The 20440-nt window shown below is 33.8% G+C and overlaps 1 protein-coding gene across 2 annotated transcripts; it reads left to right on the top strand.

Moving 5' to 3' along the window:
* Positions 1-14201: 14201 nt before the first annotated feature.
* LOC149576200 (uncharacterized) lies at positions 14202-15587 on the top strand. 2 transcript variants are annotated; one of them, XM_089812200.1, is made up of 2 exons: positions 14202-14610; positions 14848-15587. In XM_089812200.1, the coding sequence occupies exons 1-2, from the start codon at positions 14388-14390 to the stop codon at positions 14946-14948; spliced, it is 324 nt and encodes a 107-aa protein (XP_089668326.1). In that variant the 5' UTR covers positions 14202-14387; the 3' UTR covers positions 14949-15587. The 2 variants fall into 2 exon arrangements, with proteins under 2 accessions (XP_089668326.1, XP_089668282.1); XM_089812156.1 differs by having other exon boundaries at positions 14202-14598; positions 14846-15587.
* The last annotated feature ends 4853 nt before the right edge of the window (positions 15588-20440 follow it).

The raw sequence follows: 20440 nt of genomic DNA on the forward strand, positions 1-20440 counted from the left end.
ACATCTAATTTCTTGCATGAATATTTAGATGAGTCCTTTCTAACATTTGGATCAGGAGATGTTCTATTATCAAGAAAATAATTCTTGCATGGGTCTTCTTTCTCAAGTTCTCGTAGTATTTGGAGTAAAGAAGGATGTACTTTGTCAGGATCTAGGCATGCATTTCCATAGAAGCTTTTTAAAAACTCAACCTGATTGGGATCAATGGAAGTATAATTTTGATGAGTTGGGATACTTTCTTGACCACCATTATCCATGATCGATTCACATTAATCATTTTTCTGATCAAAGTCCTTGTAATTGTGTTTGGAACTTATTTCTAAAATTGATTTTGGATTGTGAGAGAAAAACTGATAATCTTTACCCTCTTCTTCTTCTATCTTTTGCAAAGTTCGGAGCCAAGATGGATGAATCTTTTTTGGATCTAGTTTTCATCCACCATAGAAACTCTTCAAGAAGGTACCTTGCTTAGGTTCGATGAATTTTTTTTTTTTTGTGTGACACGGGTGAATGAGAATCATTCCAATTATTCTTCATTGTTGATTCAGATGAAATGAATTTTGCAGACCTTTATCTTTATATGTTGAACCTTTTTCAAATAAAGAATCATGGTCATGAGAAAGAAACCCATAATCTTTTCCATCATTCTCTTCGATCTTCAAAAAAAATTTCCACAAGAAGGGGTGAACCATTCTATGATCTAGCCGTCTGCCGCCATAGAAGTTCTTCAAAAATTCAAGTTGTAGAGGCTCATTAGGAATATGTTTCTTGGGATATGAAAAATATTCCTCATCACTGTCATTGTCACTTTCACTTTCCACTTTCTCTTTGTACCAAACCATGTTTTGAATTTGAACCTTAGATAGAGTCACTAACATCCAACCTTCTAAATAGATTCACCAACCTTCATTCAAGGGAAGGTACCTTCATCATATGGCTTACTGATTATTATTTACTTGACCTTGGATGTGACCAAGATTTTACTTGTTCCTTCTTGGAATAAAAACTATTCTTTCAATGACAACAACATCTTGACCAATAGGAGCTCTTCACAAGATTTCTCCAAATTCTTATTCTTCTAGAACTTGGTTCACTTGATGGTATTGTTGAGAAATTTTTCTACACCTCCAGGCTAGAGCATTTAAATACCAAATAATATCTTCCTGTGTATCCTTGAAGCCAAGATTCAGTTGGAAAATTGAAAGCACATTCTCATGTGGCAATACCATGTTGTTTCATCATAGGTGACTAATTAACCTTTCTTTTTTTAGTCTCTAGTAGAGTTTCCAAAAATATATTGGTAAATAGATTTTTCATTGTAAAAATGGCCCAATGGAGTGTATGTTGAAAACTATTCACAATATTTGGATAGGTCCTTGATATGTGGCCTTCCTCTGTGTTTCGAGTGGCAACTCTCTAATATGATATAATTTTTAAGCTTTTCAAATAAATATGAAATCAAACTTTAAAAGATAAGAAATCCCATAATGAAAAATGCACCACATGACTTCATAGCTTTCTTGAATTAACATAAATCACTAATAACAACAATCAAGATCTACGCTTGAGAACTATTACTAGCACAATGCTAATCCAAAGATTCATAAACATCTACACAATACCATGAGAATGCTCACTACAAAGAGAATCAACATTTCTAATAATTTAGATTTGGAAGAAGAGAACTCAAATTGCATGTTCCTTTATTTTCTTGCACCAAGAACCTAAGAGGAATTTTTTGATTACAAAGACAAAACTTGTACACACTTTCCAAATATTATCTTTTGATCAAAATTTTAGCACAGTGTTCCCTTTTTCTAGAGTCCAAAAAGTCCCTTAAAAAGCCAAAAATGACTCCTTATATAGACATAGAGGTTTAGAACTACCCCTTCATGGTTAATAACTACCTTCAAAATACATAATTTTGGAGAGGTTAATTAACCTTACAGAAATTAACCTTAAATGACAAAGATCACTAATTGACATGTATGGCTTGGAACATGTCTTCAAAAGGTTGAATCATTGACTTGTTAAGTTATTTGAAGTAGACTCTTCTCGTGACTATTGCCAAAGTTTGACACATTGAGTATTGACATCAAAATAATCATTCACAACATCAATTGCTTATGCATTGACTATAGTCTAGATAGTGATACTACAATCTTGGATTCCCATTGATATTAGATTATAGAATTTTTTATCCTTTTGAGACTGATTTTGATGAGCCATTAGCATATCCACTTGTTGATGCTCTATTTTCTTTGAACCATTGGCTTGATACTTGCGAAACATAGTATAGTTGAACTAAACTGTAACAATATGGGCATTATGTCCAAGGTTAGATATAGTAGAACAATTCTCCTATCCCAATACTAGTGCAAAGTGGTGTGGCTTATGAAAGCCTCATGTTGACCATGTTTATTCTGTCATCTTCACAATCTATATAACTAAAGGGTTCATGAAGAGTGACAAGAAATAGGTGACTTGGTTGGCCATTAATAACCTTCTCTATCAGTGATTCCATTTGACTGATCTCATGTCTTTCTATGCCTTTGTTTGTAATTGTATTCATATTAATCAAGCATCGATCACATGATATTGTTGCATGGTTTGGGCTCATTCCATACCCATCATAAGAAGGAACCGAAAGCCTATGATCATGATGAAGTGACCAATTGACATGCAACATGTCTCTACCCATGTGATCTATTCTCCCAATCTACACAGACAATTTTTTTATGGATGAGGTACATAGTTACTATATTTTGAAAGATTCAAAAGCCTTCACAATAGGTTCATTATCTTTGGATTTAGAATTGCATCATGAAATAAGACGTTATTTTCTTCAAGCTGTAATGAGCATAAAAATGGTCATTTTTCATCCATGTTATATTTGTCAAATGGTTGTTGTGATGTATGACATATTACTCCCTCAATTTCAACTTTACAACCAAACTCTCCAACGTAGCCTATGGCTGTATAAAGTACCAACATTTGAGGTTATTTCTCAATGTGCTTCTAGCACTCACACTATGAGTATGAAACAATAATTATTGCAAAATTCTATGAGATAGTCATGAGTTGAGGGGGCCAAGCATTTGGTTAAATGATTGGTGTTTTGTCCATGCTTGTCAAGCATATATGCCCAAGCACCAGTCATAGATGATTTGGATTAGTAGACACTTATATCTAGAAAACACACCTTTTAACCATCATATGAACACACCTTCGAGGATTTGTATCTTCCATCAAGATTTTCCATATTTCACATCCATTCCTTACAAAAAATTGATCAAATATTCCAAGCGAGCTATGATAGCACTAGACTATTCTTTGATGTGTCTGCTTGGCTACTTTGATGCTTCTAACTATTGATATATTTCACCTATGCTGCATGATGAATAGAAGATGAACTTCATGTGCACTGTATACATCTATATTTGCATCCACATCTTCAAATTCTTCTATCAAACAATTCTTATGTCATTCTTTGCACATTGTTTTCGTAGAACAAAATCTTCACTTGACTTGTGAGATATAGAATAATCTCCAACCAAGGTGGTGGATAGTTTTAGACACTGCTTGGAACACTACATTGCGCACATCTTTTATAGTCTCATCATTTCACTGAACCAGTAGACTGTCATATATGCTTTACATCTTGTGGCATCTTCTCTACAAATTTCATGGCATTTTGTGAAACATATGGCGACAAGTACTGACCGTACCACCATACATATATCATACTATGCACTTTATTTGGATGTTGTCCACTTTCATTCATTAATCATATATTTGATGTGCCATTGGTTAACATTTTTCAATGTTGTGCCTTGAGAATGCATCACGCAACATTGACGTGGTAAAATTCTTGCATGTTGGATATGAAGTGGATCAACACCCATTAGAAAATTCACTCCTTTGAGTACCTTCAAACTTATTTATGATGAGTGATACACATTTTGTCATCTTACACCTACCTTTGAGATGATCCAACTTCCTATTATTATCCTTTATCAACTTAGTCAAAGAGGTTGATAGTCGAACCCAAAACACATGTTTTGGACCCCAAACCTTAACCTTTTTTAGATGAGAGATTAAGGTTAATGGTTTAGAATACATGTTTTTGAAATTTATCTTAACCTATTTTTGACAAAGATGTTAAGATTTCAAAATGAAACACATGTTTTAGACCATTAACCTTAACCTTTTTAAAGGTTAAGAAGTTAAGGTCAATGGTTTAGATTACATGTTTTGGAATTTTATCTTAACCTCTTCAAAGGTTAATGGTTAAGATTTTGATTGAAAATACATATTTTGGTTACTTCCATTAGCCTACAACAACTTTTGACTCGGAAGCTAGATTTCAAAAATTCAAAGTGCTAGACGGAGCTAGTGATTAGCCGAAGGATTTGAAATCATGAGACTACCAAGAATTGGATAAGTCTTCAAACACTTTAAGAATTGAATTTTTATTTCCTCCTTCACATTTTGATTGAAAATTTTGAAATTTGGGAATGATAAATACTAGGGCAATAGGAAGGAACAAATTTTGAAAAGGATATCGTATTTTAGAGATTCTATTTCTCTAAAAGTATCTTTTGTTGAGAAATAGTTGGAAGAATGTGTCAAGGCCAAGGGCACATATTCTAACTATTTGTATTCAGATCTTAAAGTAGTTGAGATTGTATCATATGCTCTATGTGTAATTCTCACCTCAGTTGAATCCACCAAGGAGACATAGATTAAGGGTCTTAACAATCTTAAGGAAAATTTTGACGATTGCATAAAGATCCTATCAACATAAGGAAGGACATCACCTTTGATAGTTTCTGACATTTTGATCTTTGTCATTGATGTCGAAGGGGGAGTAGTTGCAGAAAATTGGAAAGTACTTGAATTGTCAAAAGGGGAGAATATTGTAAGTACATAATTTAAAGCATATTGTAAGGGGGAGCATATGTAAAGATAGAAAAATTGTAGTAGATGTAATGTAATATGTTGTTTATCTTTGTTGTGTTAAGTTTTTGTCACTTAGACAGTTTTTCCTATATTGTTGCCATCAATGCCAAAGGGGAGATTTTGGTATACAATAGTATTATTTTATCTATGACTTGTTGCTAACGTCATATTATGACTAGAGAAGTTAGATGAAGATAGTATACATGTTGGTGATGATGTGTATAACCTTGGATGTTAGTACAAACTGCATGGAATAGAAATATTCATGATTTGATGAAAAAAGATAGTGGAATTAAAGGAAAGAATTGTGTTGTTTATAAATTGAATACTTGACCAATTAGAATAGACATCCTAGATGTTTACTCTAAGTTGGAAAAGTGGATTGTGGTGTTAGTCAACCCAACAACAATTTGTGTAAAGGTATGGTATTTATGAAAAGGACACCTTGTGATAAGAAGTGTAATTTTATGAGCAAGTTGTGATGTGAAAACTTACTATGAAAGTGATATATGAGAAGTTTTGTAAAAGCTATTTTGTGATATAAGATTGAGCTAAAGATCAGAGATCAGTCAAGGAAGAAGTTACAATCTAATTACTTGTTTGGGCAGTGAGCTCTTCTAGTAATTAGAAGTGCATGTTTGGGCAGTGGGCTCATCTTGCATCCTTTGTACTACAACTCCTAACATGGTTGGAATCTCCTTACAAGGATTCAAAGTCTCCTAATAGGGACTCCTTATATTGAATTTTCTCATTGACTCCTAACAGGTTCCATCATCTAACAAGGAATTTATATATCAGTATATTATTTAGTGGGTATCATCCTTACTAGTGTTTACCCTTGGCCAGGGTTTCCCTAGTTAACAAAATATGGTGTTATGAGTTTTCTTTGTGTATTGTTACTATTTTTGTTCAACATTACTTTATTTCTTTGTTATGCATGGTTTAACGAAAGAAATAATATCCAGTTGGTGACTAATTTTTTTAGAATACTAATTCACACCCCCCCTCCCCCCCAAAGTAATCCCTATTTCTAACAAAAGAAATAATTGGAGGACTCAAGCACATTCAAAAAATTAGATAATAGACAAAGGAAAAGGAAAAGTGGACCTTGAGAAAATTAGGAATGAAATGAACTAGAAATGGAAAAGGAAAACATAACATGGAACTAGTGAAGCTAATGGAGCTGAGGTGACCCAATCCAATGGAGAAGGTGATCATGTCATCTCAAACTAAGCAAGAGAGGTATGTATGGAAATGTATACTTAATTGATATATGATACATCGGCTGCTTACATGAAAATATACCAAAAGTTCATATCTACATATGTGAAGATGCATAAGAAATTATTTTTTATAGGTTTCCAAGTGTTAGTAAAATTGTCTATGTTGACCAAGCATTACAACATAGACCATGTACTTTAGAAGAGAAATGATAGAGACTGAGTAAGATGGAAGAGACTGAGTTGTAATAAAAAGACCTAGTTGAAAGGTATCAACATTGACTAAGACAACTAGCTTCCACCTACCTAAGTACACAACATTAATGGAGAAACTTAATCAATCAAACAAATGTATGTAATGAATTTTGAAGACATTATTACATACCTTGCATTCAGATTTTTGAGAGCATGGAGCAATTTGGTGATTTAAGTGACTAGCAAAGATTTCAATAGAGATCTGGATGAAGAGGCTTGAACAAGTGAAGTTTTGAATTGTGCCGAGTATCCAAAGAAGAAAAGCACTTCAAATCCAAACTATGAACATGATAGCTTCATAAACTACTAGAATGAGCCAAGAGCTTAGTACAATTCAACTAGTGAAGAGTGATGCTTGTCCTCAACCGAGGTTCCATGCTATTCTAGAGATTTCTATGAAAGGAGACTCAATGAGTGCACTATCATTGATACCACCTAAATTCATTATGATTCATGCTATTAGAAGATGTTATATGTGTAAAATTGGAGTAGGAGAGTATGAAATCAAGAAAGCATATGGGAAGTTGTGCAATAAAGGAATTTTGAAGGACAAATTCAAAGTTGTTAAAAGGAAAGGGTGAACTTGTGCCCTAGAATTCCCAAAGAATTTCAAGGTTGAATGGATTAAAGGTGTTTTGAGTAGAATCTATGACATAAAGTATTGGTTACAAAATGGACCAGTGGAGATCACAAAGAAAATGATTTGTAAGGTTACATGCTATCAAACCCTAGATAGGAAGAAAGCCATGTGAAGCCTTAGTCATGAAGAAGTTGAGAAAACATAGGAGCCGAGTTGAATGGATGTGGTCTATCCATCACAAACATTTCTGATCCACTAATTGAATTTGCAGTGAGAGTTATCATCACAAATTCTATCAATCAAGTAGATTGCATAGTGTGCCTTGTATGGATGGGGATCAAGTGTGGAAGATTGTAATGAAAGATCATGAGTATGATCTTGCCAAGTTACAAAGGTTACAACTTGTAGAAAATATGCCATCCATAAGAAAATTGAAGAATTTAATGTGTAAGTTTGGATTCCTCATTTTGTATATTTTATTTTATATCCCAAAGTATTTTTGTGGTATTGGTAATGTTATATGGGAGCAAGAAAAACCAATGATAAAATAAATTAATGAGTACATCACTCAGTTGGGAGAAAATTTTGAGAATGCAATGGATACTGATTTTGATGAATTTAAGAAAAGGATGAAAAGGAGAATGAGAATGCCTGAAGAGTTGGTCATGAAATATTATAGTGACATGTGTTTTCTTGTAGATACAAGCAACATCTTTGTATAGACAGTGAAGCTAACAAAAGCTTGGTTACAAAGTTTTGACTATGAGATATATAGTAACATAGTGAGTGCAAACATAGATGCACTACTGAAAGAAGAGATAGATGTCGAGGTTGACCCTTTTGGGAGATATGAAGAAGCTAAAGAAAGAATAACTCTAAATATAAAAATATCTTCTAAGGAAAAGAAATGGATGAAAATGATTGAAGATTTAGAAGGAAAACTAGGCACCCTCGACAAGGGAAAAGAACCATTATAATTGACACAAGATCTTGGTGAAGATGAAGAACAAGAAAACCATGCTGAGGAAGAGGAGGAAGAAGAAGGTGATAGGGGAAAAGCCCTAGTTTTTGTCATGCTACCAAGTAAGAAGGATCAAGGAATGAAGAAGAAGCCAATAGTGACACCCATCTTTCCTCCACCACCAAACAAATTGAGGACCCGGGTAGCAACTAGTGCTGAGCATTTTGTAAAGAATAAAGTAGAAAAAGGTACAGAGCCCAGTGCCACCAGAACCAAAAGAAGGAGATTGGTCAGAGGACCACCTCAAAGGAAACCAAAGTCTATTGATAAGATTTTAAAAACTTACAGAGCTCCCCAAGTTTACCTTGTTTTAGATTTGTCAAATATGATACTCTAGATAATGATGATAGAAATAAATTTGAGGAGGCTATGGTAGAAATGATCTCAAATTTCAAAATTACTCATATTGAAATGGAGAAGAAGATACCTCAAAACTTATATGATAGATTGAACTTAAGACAAGAATAGGCAAAGAAGGAAGAGAAAAAGATAAAGACTAACACATTAGTCAGAGTAATGTCTGACTTATCCTAGGAGAAAAAGGAATTTTTTTTGGAGTAGTATAGGAGAACATTTGTTCCAAAATATAAAACATTTTTTTATCATACTAAATAAAGAGGAAGTTGTACAATAAAAAAGTGAATTACTATGGAACAACATTTTTATAAACAAAACTAATACACATTGTAAACATCAAAGACAATTACAGTAATGAAGAAAGCTCTGGTTTCCTGAGTCTATAAGGCATCATGCCCCTATACATGCCAACACCCCTGACACTCTAGAGGCTGAGCAGTCAATGCTCATAGATACAAAAGTAGATGGTGAAGAGAAGCAAACACGTCGAAATAGTAAGATTGTTTCAACACCTTGCATTGAGGAAGGAAAAGAATCAAATAAAGTTGAACTAAGTGTGACTACTATTCTCTCAAGCACAAATGCACAAGCAAGACATAGTGTTGACACCTGTTCACCAACTCTTAAGGTAGTCCTAAGAAACATCAATCCTTCACATAGTAAAGAGAGGAGAGAAATAAAAGATGTTTCAATAGATATTGAAGTTAGTTTAGATAAAATCATTGAGATGCCATAGTTGGACCTAGAAAATCTCACCTTGGAGAAAACTATTTTTCTACAAGAAATTTTAGCAAAGAATAAAAGACAAGAAGAGCTCAGAAAAGAGCACAAGTAGAAATAGGTACTACAAGATGTAAATCATATTTTTGTCAATAGTTTTGATATTCAAAATTTTGGTGAAGATGCACCAAACATCAACAATATTTTAACTATAGTTGATCAAGTGAATGCTAGAAATATGGAGTCAAATGAGAAGCTAATGGATTGGTCTACCAAAAGATTTGAAACTAAGGTTGTGGACAAAGTTTCCATAACCATTCCCCATAAAAAGTGTAATTATAAGAGATAGTACATATTATGATTGAGCTAATGTAGAAGGTACAACATTTTTACACAATTTTTTTAGATGTGCCAAGATTCACTAACAATATTTAGACAAAAATAAATCTAATTCAAGCTAAGATAAAGAGATCCAACAGTATTATTTCTGAGTCAGTAGAATCAAGCAATGATCATTTCAATAATTTACTAAATGCTCAAGGCACATTGGCCAAGCTTTTGGTAGCTCATAGTAATATTAGATCCAAATTGATCTCTATTCAGGAAATGACAATACCTCATTTGAAGGTCATGCAGAGAGAATTGAAATCAACCCTGGATCTCATTGTAGAAGATCACAATCTTTTAGTGACTTACAGTTTAATTTATTTTTGATGCATCAACTTCTGGGAGTCATAACTTATGACTCAGATGTGGGTTTTGGCTAAAACTGGATATTTTTGTTTTTTTCCAATTTTTTAGAATTTTTTTTTGTAGTAAATCCAAAATCATATTCTTGATTTCGTAGGTTAGATGGCAATTGATAGTTGGGTGTTTTTCTTGGAAAATATCATTATTCGTACAATGGGTTTTGAAAATTACCAAAAATGGAAAAATCTATTTATCGCAAAAATTTGCCAAATATGGTAATTTTTGAAATTGTAATAAGTATTTGTTTCCTTCCATTGTAGAGGAAGAGTAGAATTGCAAAAGTTTACTGAAGAATCTGACATCTTGAACTTCTTTGTTGTGTAATTTTCTGAGTTATTATCTTAGGCTACATTAGTTTGGCTACAAGATTACAATTGTAGAATAATATGTTTGAAGTAACAAGAACTACATGGGATTATGCACTTTTCATGATTACCAGAGTTCATAAAGAATTCATTGAAAAATATGGATTACTTCCACCTATTTAACTATAACAAGAGTGACATATACTGTTCAAAAATAAGGGGAAATAAGAATTTTTGAAGAGGGAATGATATGTGATGTCATAGGGAGAAATATAGTTGTGAATAAAGGTGAAAAGGATTTTTTATTCATTTTTGCATTGTTTATTCATTGTTCATTGGCATAAGTCATAAGCCTAACAAGGAGAGCTCATTTATCAGACTATATTGTAATGTTGCAAATATGAAAAAGTCTTTTTTCCACTAATGTCAAAGGGGAAGATTGTTGGTATCTCTAACCATTGTTGTCTATTAATGTCAACCACTTATTCATTTACAATGCAGTGTCAGACTATCATCATTATGACTGAGCTACTCTACATAGGCTGAGTCATGTACATAAATACATATATACCATGCTCTATAGGAGCCAAGTAAGTGTATGGTCATCAAGTATTTCAATACAAGCCGGGCTCATTAATGATCAACCAATTTCTAAGTATACAGTGTTGAGTTATATAGTATATGCCAAGCATCATAAGGGTAATATAGGTCAAGCATCACAAATAGTAAAGACTGAGCAATTCAGAGTTTACATACAAGTCAGAAATGGAATAGAATTTGAGGTAATGTATTTTACAAGATGATATGGAAGGAACATATATAAAGATTGTAGAGATTTTTACAAAACATTTAAATGATGTGGATAATAGATCCCTATATTGTGCAATCAACGATTCAATGGAGAGGCTATTATGGAAGGATCTAGAAAAATCTTTACAAAACCTTTTAAATAGAGGTGATCTTAACCTAGATTAGAAGAAGTGAGAGAAGTGTGTAGATTAAAAAAGAGAGCAGATAAGTGTATGCATGTGAATAAGAAGTCAGTGAAGGGTTCTATTATCATCTAACAGAGCAAGTGACCTATTCATCACAGTGAAGTAAAAGGGAAAGACAAGTAATATTAGATTCGAGGAGAGGATTATTTAGCATGAAGAAGAGACAAAATTAGTTTGTAGAAAAAACTAAGAGGCAGGTATCGAATCAATTTTAACCAACTTGAATTAAGGTAAATCTCTTAATAGAATTTTCTTAACAAATCTTTGTAAATCTCTTAACAGAGTCCTTACTTTGTTGTAAGTGCTAAATTCTCTAACAAGGTGAGACTTAGCAGTCTCTTAAGCCTTTAATAGGGTAGACTCCTCATAGGGTATATCATATCTTATGATTAAATATTGTAACCTTAATTGGTTAACTTTATTACAAGAGTAGTGAAGATTTTAGGGTGTTATCCCCACCCCAATTTTACCTTCACCTTGGAGGGTTTATGGGTAACAAATATTGTCTTCTATATTTTATTTTGATGTATGTGATTGATTAGATTTATATGTTACAACAGATTTACATTACAAGTTTTACATGCACAAGTTTATTACTAGGTGTGAGTGAATTAATGAAAAGTTCAAGTGTTAAAGATTATGGTTCACCCCCAGCCCCCTTCTCAGTATCTTGTTTATCCTATTTATACCTCCATCAATCAATAATATTATATTAATTTTAAAAAATACAATCTCCACCTAGTATCAAACAATCCAGTAAAAACAACATCTTATGTCTACCCCTATAAAAAAACAAAGGCCCAAATGTAGCATAACTACGATCATAAACCACATTGCAGCTACATTCCTTATGAAAAAATAATAACCAAGGACTGAGGTGAGCCATTCAGAACAAAGAGAAAACACCTTGTCACCAACAAATAAGAAATAACACATACACATTTACAAAATACTCATACATCAAATTCAGGCATCAAGAAGCCTATCCTTTCTTCACCATCATAAGAACATTTTTGAAGCCAACAAGACCATCCATTTGGGTCAACATTCCCCAAGATCTTCCTCCCTGCTACATACTCCCTTCTCACCACAATAGCGAAAGGACTCACCTCAATACAAGAAGGGGGGTGAAAGATCACAATATCAAGGAAACATTTATCAAATAGTTAGGCTATCAATCTTCTTCATCATAAGTCTAGACATCTTCTCATAACTTAACCTTTCTTCTTGAGGACATAGATTGGAATAAAAATCTGCCAAACTACCCAAGCATATTGAAATCTTTCCCCCAAAAATATGGCAATAGAATCAACCATTCCAGTCCTATCAAACTCAACCAAGAGAGCTTCAAATGAACCCAAGATATGGTGTAGGGGCTCGCATCAATCATAATAGTGCATGAGGAAGGCAACTTTTCTCCCCTCCATCTTCTCCAAAATTAGAACATACATAGATCCAAGTCCTCCTCAAAGTAGTTAACCTAAAAAGGAAGGTGAACAGGGGTGGAATCCATAAAGAATACCACTTCAAAATCTCCCCACCAATCCAACGAAGCACAAGGCTTGACTTTCCACCAATAGTCACTCCAACACAAAATATCACCCCCTCAATAGATGATACCTTTACCTCTATAAGAATTAAGTACTAAAGATAGATGATAAAATAATAACCTAAGCCTTGAAGACCTCCTTGAGGAGCCAAGAAGTCCTAAAGAGAAACTTCACCTCAATAGAAGCCACCGTGTGAAGAAAAAGAACAAAGCAAATGAACCTTCCAAAGATGAGAACAATAAGAAATCAGCTCCCACAAGTGGAAGAAATCCCATACCTAAAATTTTTACCAAAAGTAGCGCCAAAGCACATAGGTTAGAGCCTCCTAAATTCATAGTCCATAACGCCATTCTTCATCCAAAGATTTAGATCTAGCCTGGGTAGCCTGAACCAAAGAGGGTCTCCTCAAATGAATCCTCTGAATGCTGAAAAGAGAAGACAACACCACTAGAGTGAGATCTTCCCCTAAAGACCACTAATCCACCAACTGCCAACGACCCATAAAAGAAAACATATGGGTCTACCTCAACCCTGCAACCATCTTTAGAATCCCCATCATTGGGATCCCAGTACCCAATTTGAACAGTGTCGCCTAATCAAGAAGGTGGACAAAGAAAAGAGGAAGTTGTAGGAAGGCAAAACCCATATCATCCCACAACCAGGGTCTGTCTTCACACACCTTCCACCTACTAAAAACCAAAACCTCCTACCCTCCAAGAAGATCTACAAGAAGCCAACCAAATCTGCACAATCCACCAACCTTTTAGCATCCTGAAATCACTCCTTCACACTAGAATCTAATATTAGTTTACTACACTCAAAATTATTTATATTTTATGATATCTACATTTGATTTTTTAACATTAACTTACATTTTCTATTTTAATTTCTAAAAAATGTTTATAATTAATATTGAAATTTTGACAATAGACGATTGTTAAATTTAAGTTAAAAAGATAATTATTAAATATATTTTAAATTATTTATATTTTTTAATATATTATTTAACATATATATTTAATAACCATCCCACATCTTTTGGTGTAAGTGCTAGTGTTAAACCTCTATTTCTTTACCACAGCCTATTATTAGATATATTGGAATTCTAAGAAAAGCAAATTTAGGTCACTTGATTGACTGTATTAATTTTAACTCTATATTGAAATAGTTTATTAAAATCAATAGAATATATAAAGTGGGATTTTTCGAAAATAACATTGATTGTTCTTGTAACAATCCAGATGCATCTAGAAATGGTTAAGATGTGTACATGCTTTATAAAATATTCTAAAGCGGGTTGAAGGAAGATAATATATGACGTTAAAACAGTGCACATCAGTGAATTATGTGTCTATTCTTCGACAAACAAGGTATCGGATAATGATGTTTATGAATAATCGTACAGAATTGGCATTTTTCGCTGACTCGTCAATACTCTATAGAAACCTCTGTCCTGGACACTTTTTTTGTGAAGGGGATACTTAATCGACTTTTATCCCACGTTTTAAGAGGAGTTTGATATTCCATCATATCCAACCCTGAAGCAGCGCTTGCTGAGAAACTAGTTTATGCATCATATTCCATCATATTCCACGATATTCCATCATAGCCACGAATGTCTAATTAAATAGCAGCGCTTGCTGAGAAACTAGTCTATGCAAGGCATATTACAATGTCTGGAAACCCTAAATCTGATGAGGCCCCGGCAAGAATGAACTATATAACCAAGAGAATGAAATCAAGTGATGCCTTGGGAGCACTGAAACATATAATTGAATCTACAAACAGGGAAAGAGCAACGGTTGCAGAGAGGGTGAGAAGGAACCGAATGAAATATTTCTGTGCAAAGCTCCAATCTCTCATACCAACAACTCTTCTTCCAAAGCTAAACTATTGTAAACATTCCTTTTTTTTCATTTATGATGGATTATGTAAACTATTGTAAACATTTTTATTTTTATTTTCATTTATGATGGATCCTGTAGTGTGACTGGAAATGATTAAAAAATCTTAACTCTTCTCGGTTATAGAAATTTGATCTGTATGCTACAAACCCAGTTTTCCTAATTTTCTTCAGGCAAATGCCATCATAATAATTTTATCTTTTCTTTTCTATCTGAGAATTTTTGCAGGCCGACAGGTGCGGTCTGCTGGATGCGGCTGGGAATTACATCAAAGAACTCCAGGACCAATTGAGCCAACTGAAGGGAAAGAGAGACAGTTTTCAAGCTAAGTTAGGTGAGAAAATAGTTGATCAAAAGGGAGAAATTGCTAAGGTTGACGTGGAGATTAAAGAGAGAGAGTGTGATATAATAATCAACAGTAGCATTAGAAGACCGAAGCAGTTTTGTAGGGTGATTATGGAGATCGAACAACATGGTCTAGATGTTGACATGTTTCAGTTTTCTTCAAGCGAATGCTTCGTATATCTCTACTTCCATGCCAATTTCAGAGTGTGTGTGAAACAAGAGGGCATTGCTCAGCTACACAATTCTCTCAAAACCAGGTTATTGGCTGCATATTAATTAGGGTTTGAAGAGGAGGGTGAAACGCATTTAAGGGTTTTGGAAGGTAAGATTATGTCCATATTTGGGAATGAAAGAGAGCACATTTCAAACTATGGTAGCTCCCTTTTAGGGTTTCATACCACATATTACCATAGGAAGGAGAGGACTTAGTTAATTTTTTGAGAAGTTAGGAAAAGCAATGTAAAGAAAGTGCAGTTTTCGTGGCTGTATAGCGACGGGCTACCATGTTTTGTGTTCAAACAGGTAACCTGTTCGGTGGTACGAATCTGAGCTCATTGTTGGGCCATGGTTAAAAAACACGTCTCCTTTTTTATCGTACATAAGCGTTTTTGTTTCAAGTATTACTTACGTGTTTGGTTTGATTAGTTTTATTGAATGATCACGATTGGTCTGTGCGTCAGTAGAGATGTTGTACAGTGTCGGCTTGCAGACATCGATGATCTCTATGATCAATATCGTACATCTTTGATGAAAAGAAATAACTAATGGAAAAGGACTATTCAAGTTATATAACTAATGGAAAAGGACTCTTCAAGTTATATATATATATATTAAAGCTTAAATTAATAATGATAATAATGGCATGTAGTATTTTTCATTTAGGCTACGATTGTTTTTTCAAATGAATTTTTAACGGAAAAAAAAAAGTTAAATACATAAAAGTTTTATTGAAGTAGTTGAAATTTTTACATTAAAATTTTTGAAAGTTGTTTTGTGTATCTTTTATATAATTGTTTCCTTTCCAATAATAATATCCAAGAATTACTTGTTAATTTAGAGTATGTTAATAGATTACTATAATAGGGGGAAAATATGACGAGAGTAGGGAGATGATTAAATATTAGAGAAGTGGTAGCAAATGTAGAATGGAAAGGTGAGATACATGAGGTACATAAATAAGGTAAAAAGGGGGAAAATATGACAATAGTGGGGAGATGATAATGTGTTAGAGAGATGGGGGGAATATAAAAGAGATTAATTAGGGCGATATAGATGTGTATGTATAACAAATAGAGATGGGGAATATGTGGTGAAGAGAGGGAGCAAGAGAAAGAGTGAGTGGAAGATAAGGATAGAGAGAGAGAGTAATTATAGGGCATAGATAAGATAGAATGGGGACAAGGTGAGAGAAATGAGGTAGATAAAGAAGGTAACTATGGGGAATATATATATATATATATATATATATATATATATATAGAGAGAGAGAGAGAGAGAGAGAGAGAGAGAGAGAGAGAGAGAGAGAGAGAGAGATGCAAATAGACAAAAACACACATTTTATATATAATGATACACATTTATAGTATATATAAGGTTACATACATATGCCTACATATATTAAGTCCTATTGAATCATGTAATCCTCACCCAAATTGAACTATAATCTTAAATCTAATTAAATTCTACACCAATTTTAACAAAAAAAAATAATGGTGAGATGTGTGTGTGTGTGTGTGTGTGTGTGTGTGAGAGAGAGAGAGAGAGAGAGAGAGAGAGAGATTATAAGTATTACGAAGAGATATTATGAGGGAATGAAAAGGTACAGAATAAGAAATTAAATTGAGAGGGGTTAGATGGATTCATATGCAATGAATCTTGAAAAAGTACAAATTTAGGGAAAATAGATAAAAATGGTGATGCAAGAAGAGAGAGGTAATGTAGGTAAGGAAATATAATAATTAGAAACTTATATATGTGTGTGTGTGTGTGTACACACACACACACACACACACACACACACACACAAAGAGAGAGAGAGAGAGAGAGAGAGAGAGAGAGAGAGAGAGAGAGAGAGATTTTATGAACACATTGATTGATGATAGATAGAGAAAAGAGGGTTATAAAAATGAGCTAAAGATATATTTTATTGTTAGGAATAGATATTGTAAGGAATAAAAAGGGGCAAATTGAGAAAGAGAAATCAAGAGAGGGTAGAGGGAACAAAATGAGATAGATCTTGAAAAGTTGCAAATTTGGGAATCAAAATAGATAGAGATGGTGGTGGGGGAAGAGAGAGGTCATTGGGGGAGAGACATATGGTAGATATGAATGGTAATTATATGTAATTGAAGGTAAGATGGAGGACGTGTGTGTGTGTGTGTGTGTGTGTGTGTGTGTGTGTGTGTGTGTGTGAGAGAGAGAGAGAGAGAGAGAGAGAGAGAGAGAGAGAGAGAGAGAGAGAGAGAGAGAGAGAGGAATTTGGGGATATAGATGTGTACATATAAGAGATAGAGATGGGGAAGATATGGTCATAGAAGAGAGTGAGAGAAAGTGTGAGTGGGTGATAAAGAGATAGAGTGAGTAATTATATTTGGTAGATAAGATAGAATGGGAACAAGGTACGATGTAGATGAGGTAGATAAAGAAAGTAAATATGGGGAAAATATAGCAAGAGTAGGGAGATGATCAAGTGCTAGAGAGAAAGAGAGGTGGGAAGTATAAAATAGATTAATTAAGTGGATATGTATAATAGATGGAGATGGGGAAGATGTGGTGAAAGGTGGGAGTGATATAAAGAGTGAGTAGAAGATAAGGAGAGAGAGTGAGTAATTATCAGACATAGATAAGATAGAATGGGGACAAGGTGAGAGACATCAGGTAGATAAAGAAGATAAATAGGGGGAAAATATGGAGGGAGGGAGGGAGAGAGAGAGAGAGAGAGAGAGAGAGAGAGAGAGAGAGAGAGAGAGAGAGATTATGGGGATATAGATGTTTATTTATAAGAGATAGATAAGGAGAATCTATGGTAATAGGAGGGAGTGTGTGTGTGTGTGTGTGTGTGTGTGTGTGTGTGTGATAGAGAGAGAGAGAGAGAGAGAGAGATGAATTATGGAGATATAGATGTTTATGCATAAGAGATAGATATGGGAAATCTATGGTAATAGGACAGAGCGGTTGTGTGTGTGTGTGTGTGGAGAGAGAGAGAGAGAGAGAGAGAGAGAGAGAGAGAGAGAGTAGAGAGAGAGAGAGAGAGAGAGAGAGAGAGAGAGAGAGAGAGAGATTCTAGGGATATAGATGTGTACATATAGGAGATATAGATGGAGAAGATATGGTGACAAGAGGGAGCAAGGGAAAGAGTGAGTGAAAGATAAGATTGAATGGGGACAAGGTCAGAGACATGAGGTAGACAAAGAAGATAAAATTGGGGAAAATATGGTGAGAGTAGGGAGATAATTAATTATTAGAGAAGTGGTAGCAAAAATAGAATGGGAACAAGGTGAGATACATGAGGTAGATAAATAAGGTAAATATGGGGAAAATATGGCAATAGTAGGGAGATGATAAAGTGTTAGAAAGACAGGATGGGAATATAAAAGAGATTAATTAGGGGGATATAGGTGTGTATGTATAATAGATAAAGATGGGGAATATGTGGTGAAAAGAGGGAGCAAGAGAAAGAGTGAGTGGAAGATAAGGAGAAAGAGTGAGTAATTATAAGGCATAGATAAGATGGAATGGGGACAAGGTGAAAGAAATGAGGTAGATAATAAAGGTAAATATGGGGAAAATATGGAGAGAGAGAGAGAGAGAGAGATGAGAGAGAGAGAGAGAGAGAGAGAGAGAGAGAGAGAGAGAGAGAGATTTGCAAATAGACAAAAATACACATTTTATATAATTATATACAATTATAGTATATATAAGGTTACATACAAATGGACACACATATTAAGTCATATTGAATCATGTAATCCTTACCCAAATTGAACTATAATCTTAAATCTAATTAAATACTACACCAATTTTAACAAAAAATATAATGCTGAGATGAGGGAGGGGATAAAGTGAAAGAAAGATAATAGACAAATAGATGTGTGTGTTAGAGAGAGAGAGAGAGAGAGAGAGAGAGAGAGAGAGAGAGAGAGAGAGAGAGAGAGAGAGAGAGAGAGAGATGAGCTAAAGATATATTGTTAGTATTAGTAAGAGATATTACGAGGGAATTAAAAGGGACAAAATAAGAAACTAAAATTAAGAGGGATTAGAGGTATTCATATGAAATGGATTTTGAAAAGGTGCAAATTTAGGGATAAAAATAGATACAAATGGTGGTAGGGGAAGAGAGAATTAATGTAGGTAAAGAAAGATAATAAATAGAGAATTGAATATAAAATATATCTTTGTGTGTGGAGAGGGAGAGAGAGAGGGAGAGAGAGAGAGAGAGAGAGAGAGAGAGAGAGAGAGAGAGAGAGAGAGAGAGAGATGTTATAAACACATTGATTGATGATATACAGAGAAAGAGGGTTATAAACATGAGCTAAAGATATATTGATGTTACTAAGAAGAGATATTGTAAGGAATAAAAAGGGGAAAATTGAGAAAGAGAGATCAAGAGAGGGTAGAGGGAACAAAATGAGATAGACCTTGAAAAGTTGCAAATTTGGGGATCAAAATAAATAGAGATGGTGGTGGGGGAAGAGAGAGGTCAATGGGGGAGAGAAATATGATAGATATGAATGGTAGTTATATGTAATTAAAGGTAAGATGGAGGATGTGTGTGTGTGTGTGCGCGTGCGCGCGCACGCATGTGTGTGCATGCGTGCGTGCGTACGTGTATGTGTGTATGTGAGAGAGAGAAAGAGCCAAAAGTAAACCAAACTAAACTCTAACCACAAAATAGGCTTAAACATAATTTAAAATTAAACCTTTCACTAATTCATTACATAATAACCCTAGCCAAAAGTGAACACTATTAGTGATTAAATGTTGACTCAAATTGAATAATAACCTTAAACTTAATGAACCTATAAATGATAATGAATCCTAAAGATAACACTAAATCAACTAAAAACCATATCCTTAACACTAAACTAATTTTAACCCTAACTATAAACCTCAATAAACTCAAACTCTAAACCTACTCAGAAACCTTGACATCTTTTAGTATTAAACTAAGCAACTACAACCCTAAACCTACATTAAATTAGACCCATTTGTCAAAATCAAACATTTGTCTTATACATAATAGAATTATACAAGTTCATATTATAAAATTTATGTGGTAATATAATACTATATAATAAATATTAGAATTGTATTCTTTTAACAACCCCTCCGAATGCTACTAGCTCTATACATAGTATATTTTTATATAATTTATATATAGAAAGCTAGATATATCGAGACTTTAATTTACAGAAAAATATATTCATATTAAAAAAATTAAAGCATTGATATCTCTTGGCTTTCTCTATATATATTA

The sequence above is a fragment of the Cupressus sempervirens genome, chromosome 1, assembly GCF_028749045.1.
Source record: "Cupressus sempervirens isolate cs-2001-9-10 chromosome 1, ASM2874904v1, whole genome shotgun sequence".
NCBI classification, from domain to species: domain Eukaryota; kingdom Viridiplantae; phylum Streptophyta; class Pinopsida; order Cupressales; family Cupressaceae; genus Cupressus; species Cupressus sempervirens.